At 41.3% G+C, this 16,221-nt stretch overlaps 1 protein-coding gene across 5 annotated transcripts in view; it reads left to right on the forward strand.

Moving 5' to 3' along the window:
• ITGB8 (integrin subunit beta 8) overlaps positions 1-16,221 on the forward strand; it is a 61,946-nt gene that overhangs the window by 14,788 nt on the left and 30,937 nt on the right. For all 5 annotated transcript variants that reach the window (XR_003092907.1, XM_014517596.2, XM_025198229.1 and 2 more), the window contains exons 3-5: positions 390-636; positions 3,234-3,399; positions 6,880-7,038. Coding sequence is in view for 4 of the 5 variants with exons in the window: in XM_014517596.2 (XP_014373082.1) it covers positions 390-636; positions 3,234-3,399; positions 6,880-7,038 (572 nt within the window). In the remaining variant the exon portion in view is untranslated. The remainder of the gene's footprint in view (positions 1-389; positions 637-3,233; positions 3,400-6,879; positions 7,039-16,221) is intronic.

Here is a 16,221-nt window from a genome sequence, read left to right on the forward strand (position 1 = left end):
AGCTGGATCATTTAACTATTGTCAGCCCAGAAGTGACTGACCACAATTTGTATGCATATCCATGCATCTCTTGAGTCATAGGTGCTGTTTGCAATAAATGGAAAATAGATTGCATAACATAAACTAAAGGAAAAATGGGGATGGGGAGGGAATTCAAACTTTTAACAAGAAACTGCTGCAGAGTCCATCAAAAATATTAAGTATGTTTTACAAACAGGCGCTTTATTACTCTTGGTCTATATTTAAACACTACATTTTCTCTCTTAAATTAATGTTTCTGCTTCGCTTGCAAATCTTTTGTACATTATAGGTACTGTGGCAGATGCATTTATTTTTTCAGTATAAGCCCTTAAAAATACTGTAAAACTTATTTGTTTCTTTTGAACCAGGAGGAAAAACAAGCTTCATGTTAAAGATTCGCCCTCTAGAGAAATATCCTGTGGACCTTTATTATTTAGTTGATGTCTCAGCTTCTATGCACAACAATATAGAAAAATTAAACTCAGTTGGATTTGATTTATCTAAAAAGATGGCGAACATTTCCCTGGACTTTCGACTTGGATTTGGATCGTATGTTGATAAAACTGTGTCACCCTATATTAGCACTCACCCAGGTAGAATCCATAATCAGTGCAGGTATGTAGTAATTTTATGTTTCTCTGAGTAATGGAGTAATACCAGGTAATGGAACTTATGTGTTTAATTACTTCAGTAAATGTGTTATAGTTTTTATAAACGTTAATACCTTATCAGGATATTTTTCTATTTTGATATCACTTGCTTTTCCAAAGTGTTCTGTTTGTATAGAAAAAAAGCTTCTCTCATCCATTCCTCCCATGATTGTATTTAAAGTGGGCAAAAAGGGATTTTTAGGAAGCAAAGCAAAAATATAGGCCATGTGTAGACGAAACGAGGGGTGTGTATGCATGACACTTTAAAGCGGGCTAAATGCTTTTGCACGGCTTTAATGGTGTCGGTGTTTGCACGCCTCGGCAGCATATTGCGCATTAATTCCAGCCACTGTAGGAAGCTCAGCAGCATAATGCACCATAAATGACTTGGGGTTCAGCAAACTAAGACTCCTCTGAGGAGTTTTAGTTTGCTGCCCCTACAGCCATGGACAGAAGCACCAGGCTCCATGCAGGCAGCCTGACAGCATCTTGGGAAAGCAGCTCTGCCCAAGAAAAGCCGAGAGTCTGATCTTTTTTTTTTCCAGCCCCCAGAGCCTGCTTGCTTGCCTGAGCTGAGTGGGGGGCCTGGTGCTTTCCTCCGTAGCAGCACTGCTTCCCAGGAACACCCAAGCTGGGTGCCTGCAGGCGTGTGCTGCCTGGAAGGGGGCTGCCACTGCTGCAGAGGGAAACGCCAGCCCCCCTCCACAGCCCAGGGACCACTCCACTTGCTGGCAGCTCACCTTCCCCTCCCCGCTGGAGAGGCAGCTAAATCAGTGAGGTGTGTGCATGACAGGGCTTTAATTGGCCCTAAATTGAAGCGGTGTTTTTTTAAACCCACCGCTTCAATTTAGGGCCTCCATTTCATCTGCACACAGCCATAGATATAAACTTACTAAAGCCTAAATATATAAGCTTTCTGTTGCATTTTAAAACATACTTTTCATTTAAAACACATAGCCAAGACAATGATAATCTGATTGTTTTGCATGTCTGTGCCTATTTCCATTCCAAACTTTTTATGAAAGGGGTTAAAAGATGTGGTTGCTCTGGATATCGGAGACTAGACTTGATGACACAGAACATTGCATCAAGTTCTTTGTTCCTAAATGCTTTTCTTTAAATTATTCCTTTTGTCCTTGTACTGTGTTAGTTCTTTGAGCTGATTTAACAAACGGAAATGACCCATTGGCCCTGATAAAACAACTTTTTTATTTAGTCAAATTCCCATTTTATGTAAAATATGAATGCAGGGTTGAACCAGGGGATTTTGTTGTTGTTCATCCAATACACTTTGTCCACTGCATTTATCATTTATGCAAGGTGAACGGTTGTTGTCCAACCTTACTAGAAAACAACTTCACAATATGTCTAATGAAATGTACATGTAAACCAATTCACTAAAATGATATAAAAAAGTTAAAAATTAATTTGTAAAAGGGTGGGGGTTGAAAGAGGATAAAACTAGACTGTTCTCAGTGATGGTGGATGACAGAATAAGGAGCAACAGTTTCAAGTTGCAAGGGAAGTTTAGGTTGGATATTAGGAAGAATTTTCTCACTAGGAGGGTAGTAAAACACTGGAGCAGGTTACCCAAAGGGGTTGTGGAATCTCTATCCTTGGGGGACTAGACAAAACCTTAGCTGGGATGGTCCTGCTTTAAGAATGGGGTTAGACTAGATGATCTCCTGAGGTCCCTTCCAACCCTAATTTTCTATGATTATATGATTTTTGTTGTCACGCATTAACTCTTGTGTGACGCCTTGATCCACAGTTCTTCAAATTAATTGAGTAGCTTTCCACTACTTTTCCTTCAGTGACTCGTAGATGAGGGACTAGATCTCCAAATCCAGTAAAACATTTTTTCATGTACATGAAGTCTGTTGCTCGGCAAGAGCATAAATAAAGGCTCTAGAATTACCTCGTACTACTTGCTCAAGGCTTTCTCAACATAAAGTTGTAAAAGATATTGTTAACGTCTGAGACTGATTTATATCCACAGAGCTAGGTAACACATTAATATCAGCAAGTATCATACTTATGAATCTAGGACCTTAGATTTGCTGGTTTAGGTTTTGATCCTGTAGATTGATTTGTGTGGTGGTAAGATAAGCTGCCCTTAGTGTTATCTGGCTACTTAGAAATTTGAATCTTAAGTCTAGTTCTTTCATTCCTTAAGGATTCAGAAACAAATAACGTTCTGCATGAGGTGGTACTGTCTTTTACCATCGTTCTTTTGTATGTTAATTTGTGCACAGCAGTGTTGCATACTTACCTATTGTTGTTTGTTATAGTTTTATGAACTATTAGATACACTTTTAAATAATTACCCAAAAACCCTTTAATTGTTTTAGTCAGTATATATATAAGAAATAGTTATAGCCCTAGTGCACCTAATAAAGACCTTTTATCATGAAATTATTGCATGTTTTAAAAAATATACAATGTGTGTTAAATATTTAAGTATATTTTCAAATATTTCATAAAACCTGATTTCTATTGCGGTTATTAAGATTCCTTTCAAATAAGAATGTAAAATTTGATTGTCTTTTTTTCCTCTTACAGTGATTATAATTTAGATTGCATGCCTCCTCATGGTTACATTCATGTGTTGTCCCTGACTGACAATATAGCAGACTTCAAAAATGCAGTTAATAAACAAAAAATTTCAGGGAATATTGATACACCTGAAGGGGGTTTTGATGCCATGCTCCAGGCAGCTGTGTGCCAGGTAAGGAGACTTCTGAACTGGCAGTTCAGATACAAATTCATATTTGTGAGTCAATGGTATTTGATGTCCAGCCTTATGATGTTGTAACAGCTCCTACTGTTGTTTTTCTTCCTGACAAAAGCATTTTCTCATTGTTTAACCATTAGTCAAAGCTTTATAGAATCTGGGGCAGGACCAGATAGGGATGGCTCATTCATTATTATTAATGATGTTTTGCTACTCAGAAAATCTGTTCCTTTTATTTAAAAAAAAATTATTCTTTACTCAGTTCTGTTGGTTCTTCTGGCTAAGCAAGAATGAACAATGGCAGATTTGACTGCAGAGTTATCAGCATCAGTAAAAATGTTTTATCCAATCAGTTTTACTTATCCAATTATTAAATCTATAATTTGAATGTAAGAGGTACAGTAAATAAGGATCATATTTGACCTGAAAACCATCTTTACTCATGATGGAAAATAGCCACCTTGACTCGTGTAAAGGCAGAGTGTTCTGGGTTAGTAATTAGAACAGTAAAATCACCTCAAATTTTAGACACAGAATTATCACCATCTATTTCAGACTAGAAGAGAGTGAAGAAAGATCTACATCAGTGGTCCCCAACTTATAGTTTAAAATTATGTTGGTCCCATTGAGATTGAGCAATAATGGACTAAATCAACAAAAAAGATGGATGGGGAGAGCAAAGTCTGATGTTGGCTAGAGTACCTTTGTCTAGACACCAGAAAGCATAGGGCAGTTGATCTTCACATTCTCTAAATGTCCTTCCGATCTCATACCTTTTGCTACATAAGATAATACAGTCACTGCCTGTTTAACTTTGCAGGCTGAGGGCACTTGTGCTGGTCATGTTGAAAAGTTTGGGTCAGAATACTTTATCCCTTTCATCCATTTATACATTGCTTTGTGGCTGGTGGGTGAATTTAGAAAAAAAAACTCATACTAATGTTGGCCCCATTTTTATTTTTAAAAGACAACTGTAAAATGGGTAAATAAAAATCACAGCACATAGACATCTTGATCACAGCTGTTATAAAAATCATCCTGAAGTATTGGGAGGATTTCTCACAACTAAATGTTTATCATTGGACACATTCCATACTTATGACATTCAAGTTTGAAAGGAGTGTGTATGCCTCCAAGAACAACAGAATGGAAACATCTATGTGCATAGGGAGTCCTTCCAGTTAATTGAATTATGGATAAAAATTGATGGGAACAATGTGCAATTTATAACCACAAACACAAGTTGTAATTTATATTAATAGACACTAATTTTGAACACAGTAGACTTTCTGATGTGCTCTGAGAGGCATATTGCCAGTTACCAAATTTACAAATTAGAGAGTGAAGAATAACAATGAAAAGAAATAAACTCTTCTGTTTCATAAACTCATTTCTCATTCATTTATAGTGTTGTGGCTTTAATTATGTGGGATATTGCTGAACAGCCCTCTCTTCTCCATCCTGCAATTTTACATTCCTTTTGACTTGAAAAGAGGTACCACATTTCAAGTGTTTAATCCATTTCTGTACTTCTGAGGGTCATAATTGACAAGATTTGTGCCACACCATTTGAGATTTTTATGCAAAGATTGAAAGGGTTCATTGTCTGTGCCCATATTGAGTTTGTAGTCAACATATCCAGTCCCAGGCAGTGGCACAGTAGAACATGCAACTACACAAGTCTTCACCAGAGTGGGCCAGAGGGAGTCTAGGGTGGGTTGTCGAGTGGGTTCTGAGTTTTGAAAGTGAAATTGGATGTAGAATGGAAAATTTGTGGAGGGTGAGTCAAAGATGGAGGAAGCTCTCTGCCGTGATCCATCCTCCTTGGATTTCTTAAGTGTATTTTAATAGTCCTTGCAAAGGTGGGAAATGCATAGTTCTCATCCCCCTGCTTTACCTGTGGCAGGTTTGGGTGTTTTTGGTGTATTTGGGCAACATGCCTTGTGCAACAAGGCTGACTGTGTAGTATAAGGAACAGGTTAGGCAAGAACTTGTATGGGATAATTAGGATAGAGATGATCTTGCCTTCAGCAGGGGGTTGAACTAGATGACTTCTAGAGGTCTCTTCCAGCCCTACTTTTCTATGATTTTGTGATTCTGTGAATGGGCTTTACAGATGCTGGCATTTAAGCTGGAGAGCCACTAGACCCTGTTCACCTTTATTACCTACAGCCACCACAAGCTGCTCCTTCTGTACTCAGATCAATCAGGAAGTGAAGTGAGAAGGAAAGTAGAGCTCTTGTTTTCAGAAAAGGTCCTGCAGCAGCTCCTCATAGTCAAGAGGAGCAGCTGACCATCCTTGAAGTGCATTTTGTGCATCTCGCGCAAGGCAGGATACTTGACAGCTCTGCAGAGGAAGTGGTAGAGATGATGCAGTGGTGAATAAAGTGGGAGGAATAGGAGGAAATGAATGAGTGACAAGTCAAATGGAATGAAGGAGGGGGTTAAATTAAAGGAAAAGGAATGAAAGATGGTTTTTATGCACAAAGCTTTCAAATTTGAGCTTGGTCAGCTATTTATCCTATGCACCAAAGTAAAATTCCAGAGAACATGAGTTGATACCCCACCCATTTCTGTACTTGGAGGATCCCCCTGACAACTGTATACCAGGGAACATATTTTCATTCTTGTTGCTTCTGATGATGCCTCCCTACCGGATTTCTTTTACTGTGCTGGTAGTAGAGACCTTACAAACAGTCAGCTTCTGGTGCACCATAAGGGACTCCCCACCCTACAGATGTGTGAAGATACCAATAGTTGTGTTTTTTTTAATATTAAAACTTTGGTTACTAGAATGTATGTTTGAATCCCCTTGGAGAAACTATAGTGAAAGCAAGTTATAAAAAAAAAAAAAGATACTAAATTGAAAATAAGAGGAAAATGTAACATATTTGGATGCTAGCTATAAAGCAGTTCTGTAGATGAATGTGTGTTTTATATGTATAGTAATATACATTTTTAAGAATTTTATAACCGTCATCCAAATAAGTTGATATGCAACATCACAACTGCTGTTTTCTATTTATGTTGTATTAGCACACCAAGTACAGCTCAATATGCCTGTGACTTATTTTATTCTACAAGTGATTCTTCAGAACCAAGAAAAATAAATATCATAGCATTTAATTTGCTTATAAGGTATAGAGGATACTACCAGAATCTGTTTCTTGTAAGCTTGTGAACCTAATTTGCAGTCCTGCCAATGATTTAGACATTTGCAAGATTTGCTCACATAAATGCTTGTCAAGGTCAAATCATTATGTTTAAGGCCCTGCATAGGAAGAATCAGTGCTTTAACTACTTTGACCTACTTGGCTACATGCCTAAACTCTAATTCAGTGCTTATGTTTCAAGCAGTGCAGAAACCTGAAAAAGAAGCTTTTATGATGGCCTTTCCTAGTCGCATTTACCATTACAGAAGCAAAGAAGCTAAATTTCATTCTCACACTTGCAGTGTTTTGCTTTTTATTTTAGAGCCATATTGGTTGGCGCAAGGAAGCAAAGCGACTACTTCTTGTGATGACAGATCAAACCTCACATCTGGCCCTGGATAGTAAACTGGGAGGGATAGTAATTCCTAATGATGGGAATTGCCATCTGAAAGATAATATTTACATCAAAGCTACAAGTATGGTAAGGTTATATGTCATACACTTTTATGTTTGGAAAAACAATGCATTATAAAATTTGAAAAAATACAAGTTTTTAATACAGGAACAAGTCAAACGTATTGACATGACATGCTCTGTCTTTGGGATAAGATATTTCACCTTGCACAATGTTTCTGGCACTGCCAAAGCAAAATATACAGTGCTTGTTATTTTTTAATAGAGCACATGCATCTATTGTGTAGAATGTGAGAAGGCAAATATTTTGTTGTGGTGTTCCTTCATTGAAAAAAGGAAACAATAAATAGGAGATCCTCATTGTTTTGTTAGTAGAGTAAGGCATTATGGTCGTTCTTTAAGACTGGTTGATAGTGTTGGAAGTTAAAGGAAGTAAATGGTGGGGTCTAATACAGTGATTCTCAACCAGAGTACCATGACACGCTGGGGTGCCTTGAGATCCTTTCAAGGGTGACACCATGTGCTGCACAACGTTAGCACTGTCAGATGTGAAGACATGATGCACAAGATAAACCCAGAGATTTCAAATAAGAATTGATAATGTTAAAAACATTCTTACTTGGTGTGGTCTTTCTGAATTCTTTGCAACAAAAGTAATGAGCTGACACTTTGAGAGGTGCCTTATCAAATTTCCTTGAGTCTGACAAGGGGTGTGTTGAGCCTAAAAAGGTTAACAAACACTGGCATAGCAGAAGTCTGATAGTAGTGGCAACTTACAGTAGTAAGGAACTAATTCAACCTTAGCAAACTGGAAAGAGTCTTGATTCAGAAAGGTTTTTAATGTTAGCACAGATTTGAAGGTGACTGAATTTCTGATTTTAGGTTCATTTGAACTAGTCAAAACTTGGCATATTTTATGGGCTCATGCAAGAGAAACTGCATCAAATATACTGGTGTGTAATTCTTGAATATTAAGGTTGTATAAAAGGCTTGTTTTAGCACTCATAAGATTTCTTCAGTGATATGTGATAGATTCTATGATCGTTAATCATTTAGAACAGGGGCAAGCAAAATACAGCCCGCAGGCTGGATTTGGCTCGCCAAATACTTTTATCTGGCATACAGGGTGCCCCAACAAATTGTGCCCACCCAACCCTTCCATCCACAAGGGTGGAAACGAGGGGCCCATGTGTACACACTGCCCCAGAAACCTACCCTAATGCCTGGCTCCGACCCTTGTGGGTGGAAGGGCCCAGCTGGCCAGCATGCGGGTTCTGTGTGGGGCTGCTGCTGCAATCTGCGGCAACCTGCTCTGCTTCCCCAGTCTCCAGCTTGCTCTGGGCAGCAGGTGGGGAAGCAGCGGGGCCGGGGCTGCAGCTGGGTGGGAGCATGGAGCATGGGGCTGGGCTGGTGGCAGCGCAGAGCCCGCACCCAGGGGAACAAGGCAGTGACAGTGTGGAGCTGGGGTGGGCAGGATGTGGGTGTGAGGGAGAGTGGGAGGGTGTGGGGACCTCCCACACTCCCCCTCCCCATGGTGCAGAGCCCTGGCAGGTAGTAGCAACAGCAGGAAGTGGGGCACTCAGGGTGCAGACCCCTGGTGGGGCATGCCTCTGGCCAGCGCTGTATATCATAGCAAGGAGTGCAGCCTCCCCCAGGCCACCTGTATCATCGGTGCTCCCCACCACTCGCATGTAAACCATGCACTCGCCGGGCATGGGAGGGAGGCCTCGCGTGCTGGGGCCAGCTGCCTTCCCTGTCAGGACTGCACAGCACTGGAGAGAAGTCTCAGGCGCTGGAGCTGGCTGCCTTCTCTGCACAGGAGGGAAGCCCCAGGCACCTTCCACTGAGGGGCAGAGAAGGCAACCAGCTCCAGCCTGAGGCTTCTCTTCAGTGCTTGACAGCCCCGGCAGGGAAGGCAACTGTCCCCAGCACATAGGGCTTCCTTCCTGTTCTGTGCGACTGCAGGGGCTGCATGCAAGTGTCAGGAAGCGGCGGCAGCCCAATGAATCCTGTGCCCCTTTCTGCAGTGTGCAGCACTGCCAGAACCATGCCCTACCTGCTGCTGCACCTTAGGGGGAGTGCAGGGTGGGTCCCCACACCCCCCCCAACCTCCCTCACACCCACAGCCTGCCCCCACAGCCCCTCACATATACACAACCACCAACATACCCTATACTCCCCCTACATCGTACCACACACGCGCACACACCCTGCCATACACCCCCCCACAATATACAAAACTAAGAATTTATTTTTGAGTTATTATTCAGTCACTTCTATATACACTATGCAAACACAAATCGTGACAAAAATATTTTTTGTAATAAAATTAAAATATATTATAGTGGGTATTTGACTTTTAGTGTATGACTTGGTTTTTTTCTGGTTCTAAGATGGCAACCCCTTCCTCCCAAAAAGAGTATTTCCCGAGGACAGGGGGAAGGACTTTCCATGGCAAGGGTCAGGGGCTAGGGGATGGGACTGTCGGTCCCAAGTAGGCAACAAGGGGTGGGGCAACTGTCAAGAGCTGGGGCTACCCCAGGGGCCCTTGGCAGTTGACCAAAACTTGTTAAGGAGCCCTCCACCTAAAATAATTGCCCACCCCTGATTTAGAAACTAGTTCATCTTAGTTCAGTCTTGGGAAATAGAATTTCCTGCTATATGGCCAGCAGTAAACAAATACTGGAAATATAAAATGACAGGTCACTCATATAATGCCATCACGGTACATGACACCACTCCCCTCAATACTAACAGGTTATATTTGTTCTTGCAAGGAATTTTTAGTTTAACAAATACTCACATTTAGGTCTGGGGCAAGCGGACAACAGACCTAGTTAAGTACGTAAGAACTTTGTCTATTTATGCCAGGGCTGAAATTAGTCCCAAAGACCAGTATTTACAAGAATAGTATGGTACAGAGAAGACTGTGTGTGTAAGCACAATAAACATCTATTGTATGTTGTGTGAAGCTGAAATGCTTATCAGAATAGGTGGGTGTTTGGAAACTCCGTGAAACGAAGAGGGAACATAATGTACAGTGATTAGAAGGCTGTTTATATTTCAAATGATCTAATGTCCTTCCATTAATTTTCTCCCCCTGCCACCTTCTAAATATTCCCTCACTCACTTAACAGAATATTTTACTGCCCTTTGGCTAGCCTGCTCATTTTGGTATTGTTATGCTGCTCTACTGACACAAATAACTTGTTCGGTTATTCTGTTTTATAAAAGTAATTCACAGATTTTTCCATTCCCAGTACAAAGGACTATGTAGTCATGGGTTATATAGGGACTTTTCAGTTATATGAATGTAACCCTTTTTTATTTCAGAGGATTTGCAAAAGCATAACTGAGATAAGAATTTGGCTCAGTGTATTAAACAATTGCTCCAGATATAAATCGTTTCTAGTGCCTGAGACACTTTTGATGTTAAAGAGGTTGGCTGTTACAAAACCCAATGTTTTTGTTTTTATCCTGGTTGAGAAATTGAATACATCTGTTCCAACAAGAAAATATCATCACTATCAAACAGAACAAACTAATCTCCTACTAAGCTAGTACGGCAGGCTTGGCTGCTGATTGCAGAAAGAATTTTAAATGTTCTTTCTGAGCCAAAGGCTTTGAGGTCATGCTCCTCTTGTATAGGTGCTTCCCATTTGTACTGATTTTGGTGGTGGAACTTAGGTTTGGCTTCCCCAATGAAACGGTTTTTGAAGATCCACAGATCTGCCATTCAGAAGTGTTTTGACATAGACGCTCTGCTGGCTCAGTTCTATTCTGCTGCTGACTGATGCACAACTTCACACATCTCTGCAGCAGCACAGGTAGAAAGGATTACAAATCTTCACAGTTTTGATGAGCTAATATGATATGGCAGAATACTAGATTGGAAACTAGCTAATGTGGTTCCCATCTATAAGAAAGGGAGAAAGGAGGATCCAGGAAACTATAGGCCCATAAGCCTCACATCGGTCTTGAGGAAAATCCTTGAAAAAATTATCAAGGAGCACATCTGTGAGGGGCCAGCAGGAGAGATCATGCCCAGGGGAAATCAACATGGGTTCATCAAAGGCAGGTCCTGCCAGACCAACCTGATAGCCTTTTATGACCAGTTAACTAAATCCCTGGATGATGGTGTCACCGTGGACGTAGTCTTTCTAGACTAAGAAGGCCTTTGACACTGTCTCTCACCATTCTCATTAATAAACTGAGCGACTATGGCATTGATGCCTACACAGTTGGATGGGTCAAAAATTGGCTGATGGGGCACACCCAGAGAGTGGTGGTGGACGGGTCATACTCGACCTGGCGGGATGTCAACAGTGGGGTCCCCAGGGCTCGGTCCTGGGGCCTACACTGTTCAACAGCTTCATCAGTGACTTGGACGAGGGGGGGAAAACACGTTGTCCAAGTTAGCTGATGACACCAAGATGTGGGGAGAGGTAGGCACGCTCAAAGGGAGAGAGCGGCTGCAATTGGACTTAGACAGACTACAGAAGTGGGTGGATGGTAACAGGATGGGCTTCAATGTAGATAAATGCAGGGTGCTGCACCTGGGGAGAAGGAGTCCACAGCATACATACAAGCTGGGGAGCTCCCCACTTGTGAATACAGAAGCAGAAAGGGATCTTGGAGTCATTATTGACTCCAAGATGAACATGAGCCGCCAATGCCAGACCACAGCCAGCAAAGCCAACCACACCTTGTCGTACATCCAAAGATGCATCTCAAGCCGGTCCAGAGAGGTGATACTCTCCCTCTGTGCGACATTGGTCTGGCCTCAACTGGAGTACTGCGTCCAGTTCTGGGCACCGCACTTTAAGAAGGATGTGGCCTGCCTTGAGAGGGTTCAGAGGAGGGCCACCTGCTTGGTTGGAGGGCATCAGGGCAGGCCCTGTGAGGAGAGGCTGAGGGACCTGAACCTGTTCAGCCACAGCAAGCGGAGTCTGAGGGGTGATTTGGTGGATGCCTACAAACTTGTTAGGGGAGATCAGCAGCAAATAGGAAGAATCCTATTCCCCCCAGCAGCACCTGGGGTGACGAGGAACAATGGCCAGAAGCTGCTGGAGAATAGGTTCAGGTTAGAGATTAGGAGGCACTATTTCACTGTCAGGGTAGCTAAGATCTGGAACCAGCTTCCTAGGGAAGTGATCCTCGTTCCTACCTTGGGCAAATTCAAGAGGAGGTTGGATGAACACCTGTCTGGGGTTGTGTGATCCCAGTGTGTGCTCCAACCAGTGGCGGGGGGTTAGACTAGATGATCTATTCAGGTCCCATCTGACCCCTAACTACTATAAAACTACTTTTCCTCCTTACCTTATGCAAGGGTGCCTGTGGCAGTTTCCTATACGTGTTGTTTTTATATGTCCCAACCCTTCCCCTTGCAGCATGTATCCTGTGATAACCTTGTTAGTCCTCTAGTAACCCAGAAGCCATCCCCCTAAAAAACAGCAACAAACTTGATTTTCTAATGAACTACCAAAACCAGAAACACAGATGCAAAACATATCATTTGATTTGAAAAAAGCCATAAAAGTGATCATTTAAAAAAGAACATGACAAAGTAGGAAAACCAAACGTTTTAATTTTTCTTTTCCATCGCTAATCACTTTTTAATGTCTTGTGGAATAACAGAACCAACTGCCATCATATATTATCTCCAGTTTATGGTAACAATCCAGAACAAAATGTAATTTAGCATATTTTTGTTTCCACCTAGCTGTACCAGTTGAGAGGAATGTGCTGTATTTACAGACATGTACTTATCCTTTAAGACAGAAAATGTTTCCACTTTTAGTCACTATTTTCCTTATCTTCTCTCTAAGTTTTATGAAGTAGTCATCCAAAGGTCAGCAAAAAACACCAGTGAGGACAGGAAAGGAATCTGTTCCTTTTTAATTAGAAGTGTCCTTGATTCACTCCCTCCCCTTCTCCCCTCAAATACTTTATATCTCTTCTAAGATCAGAAAAACAGTAAGTTAAAGTAGTAAAAGAACAGTGATTTGACTGGAACTGGGAAGGCCATTTAGAAAGGGAGTACATTCTCCTGATTAATGTAGGGAAGTGATAAGATAAAATACATAAAGCATAGTAAGATTTTTACAGGAAGAAAAATGAGAACTCGTTCATTAGTCAGCAATGCCTTGTTAAGATATCTAAGTTTGTAACGGAATAGAAATTGCTAGCATTTCTTTGGGATTTTCTGTTAATACTCTTTACTTTTGACCTTTTTTAAAATAAGAAATAAGTTCTCAACATAACCTGCATTAGCAGATGAGCTATTTCAATGTGTTAGAATGAAAATATAGGTAATCTGTAGTAGAGTTTAGAACAGGGGTGCTGTACTCCTGGCCTGCAGACCAGATCCAGCCTGCAGAGTTCCCCACAGGTCCAGATATCTGGCAGCAGGAGAGAGAAGGAACTGCTTCTGTACCACCAAATTTCCAGATCCATGAGGAGCCTCGCACTCTGCACAACGGATCAGGTGCCTGGCAGTGGTGGTGCCAGGCCCCCAGGGCCCAAACCCGATGCAAGGTAGTGGGACGGCCAAGCCAGGCCCAATCCCAGTATAGGGGGCCAAGAGGGAGTGGCACCAGGCCCTTGTGGACCAGTCCCAGGGCACAGGGGTGGGAGGAGGCAGTGCTGGCCCCACGACCCAGTTCTGGCATGCGGAGCTTATTCCAGCCTTCAGACCAGCCCCACTCCTCAGGCCTGTGGGTGCCAAAATATTGAGCACCACTGGTTTAGAACACTGCAACTAATCAATAAGTGGGCTGAAATAGCAGATTTGAGACACAGTCCTGAATAGCTTAACTCTCATAAGGTTTGGAGTGTTGATATAGCCATGATAGTCCAGGAAATGTGCAAGAAGTAAGTTTTTTGTTTCTTTGTTTTTGTGGTGATATGTTTTATTGAAGCAACTGTATAGGGATGTTAGACATGCTTCCAGACACCATCTTTTTTCATCTAATTTGCTCCAAAAGGGATCAGTTTAAACAGGACATACTTCTATACTCTAGTGAACTTAGAGAAATAAACCTGAGACATACTTTGTTACTATGCAGCAGACTCAAAACGTCTATCAAAAAATCCTGATGACAGCCAGCAAGAAAGAAAAAATTAGAACCAAATATCACAATAAGAGCCATCTCCAAGGCAGTAAACCAGCAACACAGGAGAGAACGAGGATAATACTGACCAGAGAATGAACATCATTAACCTATCACAATCTTCCCTCTCTCATTCTGAAATTTCTGCAGTATTCAAAGGTCTAAATTTTTGCATAGACAAAGAACCTGACAAGGTATTAATATGTGTGCCCAGACCTAAAGAAGAGCCCTTTGTGCCTGTCTTGCCTAGCATCTTTCCCACTATACAGTTGGTTCAATGAAAGGTATCACCAAAAAAACTTTTTCTCATTTACTATAAGACATACTTATACATATTATTCTTTGACTTCACTGGGCTCTGTCTGAGTGTGTATGACAGCAGGCCCTGAAGCCAGAATCATGATAATTGTGAACTCACTGAGAGTTTTGCCATTAGTTGCAAACACTCATCTGTCTATCTGTGTTTGAAAGTTTGTGGTGTCTAGGCCACTAGCTAAACTGCAGCCATAAACTCCATACCTTGCCTACCCAAGAAATTTTAGTACTGCACCACTCTCAAAGTACATGATGCCTACTATCACAAATCCCCTCATCCCGGTTCACTGACCTTCACACTGCTGTTATAAGTATGCTCCCTTAAAACTATGTTGCTCTTAGCATATTTTTCTGTGTCCTCTTAAGCAGGAAACATTGTAGCTGCAATCATGCAGCTAGTCTGTCTCCTAGTCTTTCCCAAATTCTCCTAGTTAATGATAGCTTCACAACTTGTGTTCCCCTTTCTTCTCCCACTTCCATAGAGGTTCACATCCCTGCTTGGCTGGTTCCAACCTACCTCTGGCAAGTTACTGCTGTATCTTGTGGTTGTATGGCAGGGTTGATTGTATAGTTTTAGTAATAAGTTAGACAAGGATTTGTATGCAGTGGTTTGGATAGAGATGAGCCTGCTTCAGGCAGGAGGTTGGACCAGGGCTAGGTACAGACATTCAAAAAGCCTGAGGTAGAATCAATCTAAGTTATGTGTTTTTTTTGTAAGCAGTATTGTTTAATACCCGTAGCAAATAGAACACACATTCACCCTTCGGTGTGGGGGAGGAGTAAAGTTTAGACTGGGTTCCACTATTTTTTAACCGCTCTGTGTGCCAAACTTCTGTTCTCTTATGGCTATAAACCAGTTTCTGATCACTTACACTGGTAAAAGTGTAATGTCTGTACCTAGCGTAGATGACCTCCAGAGGTCCCTTCTAGGCCTACTTTTCTGTGTTGGTGTGATTCTGTGAGACACCTATTGTAAGCAGGCTTTCTCAATTTGTACAATATGATTTTTTTTTTTTTAAATTACAGGTAGGGTTTTGAGGAAGTGCCTTGTACTGTATTTGGATTTTTAACTTTAAATGTTCCGTCCATTTCAAATATTTGAGCTTTTAGTTAAAAAACCAAAAAACCACAGACATAATAGCAGGTTATACTGTGCTCACAGATTTCAACAACATAAATACAAGAGAATCAAACTTACTATACAGAGACTAATGACACTAAAGAAATAAAGCAATCTGAACTAAGAGCACTGAAACTACACATCTGATAAAGTATAAAGTCTGCAATTAATAACACCATCGCATTTCTTTTCTGAAGTAAAATATTGACTGAAGTCAGTTGGTGACTTATAACTGATTTCAGTAGATATTGGTTAAGTTCTAAGATAGCAGGAGAACAGTGAATATTAAATGTTAAAATAATGCTTTTCTGTTCACTGAAAATATGTATTAAAAGCTATTTTCCCTGTCTTATCCAGTTTCTTTACTGAACCAACAGGTTAGTAAGTCTGTGTTCCTCGGTGTAAACAGCCACGCCATGACCAGGGTATGTGTGTGGGAGGGGAAGTGGGGGAAGAAGGGGAAGCAGTGATGCAGACTGAAGGAAAAGAAACAGAAGAGATGAGCTGTATAATTTGTTCTTACTCCCACAGTTATAAAGACAGCGTGTCCTTCTGTTTTAGTGAGCAACCTCCCTTCTCTTTGCGCACCTGCAGTATTCTTTCAGAGAGGGAGGTATAGGAGATTTACATGCTACAGATGAGTTTAACAATCTACTGGCACAACCAGCACCTTTTTTCTTCCATGGCCTGTTATAAAGTCTGT

This window comes from Alligator sinensis, unplaced genomic scaffold, assembly GCF_000455745.1.
Source record: "Alligator sinensis unplaced genomic scaffold, ASM45574v1 scaffold123_2, whole genome shotgun sequence".
Classification (NCBI taxonomy): Eukaryota; Metazoa; Chordata; order Crocodylia; family Alligatoridae; genus Alligator; species Alligator sinensis.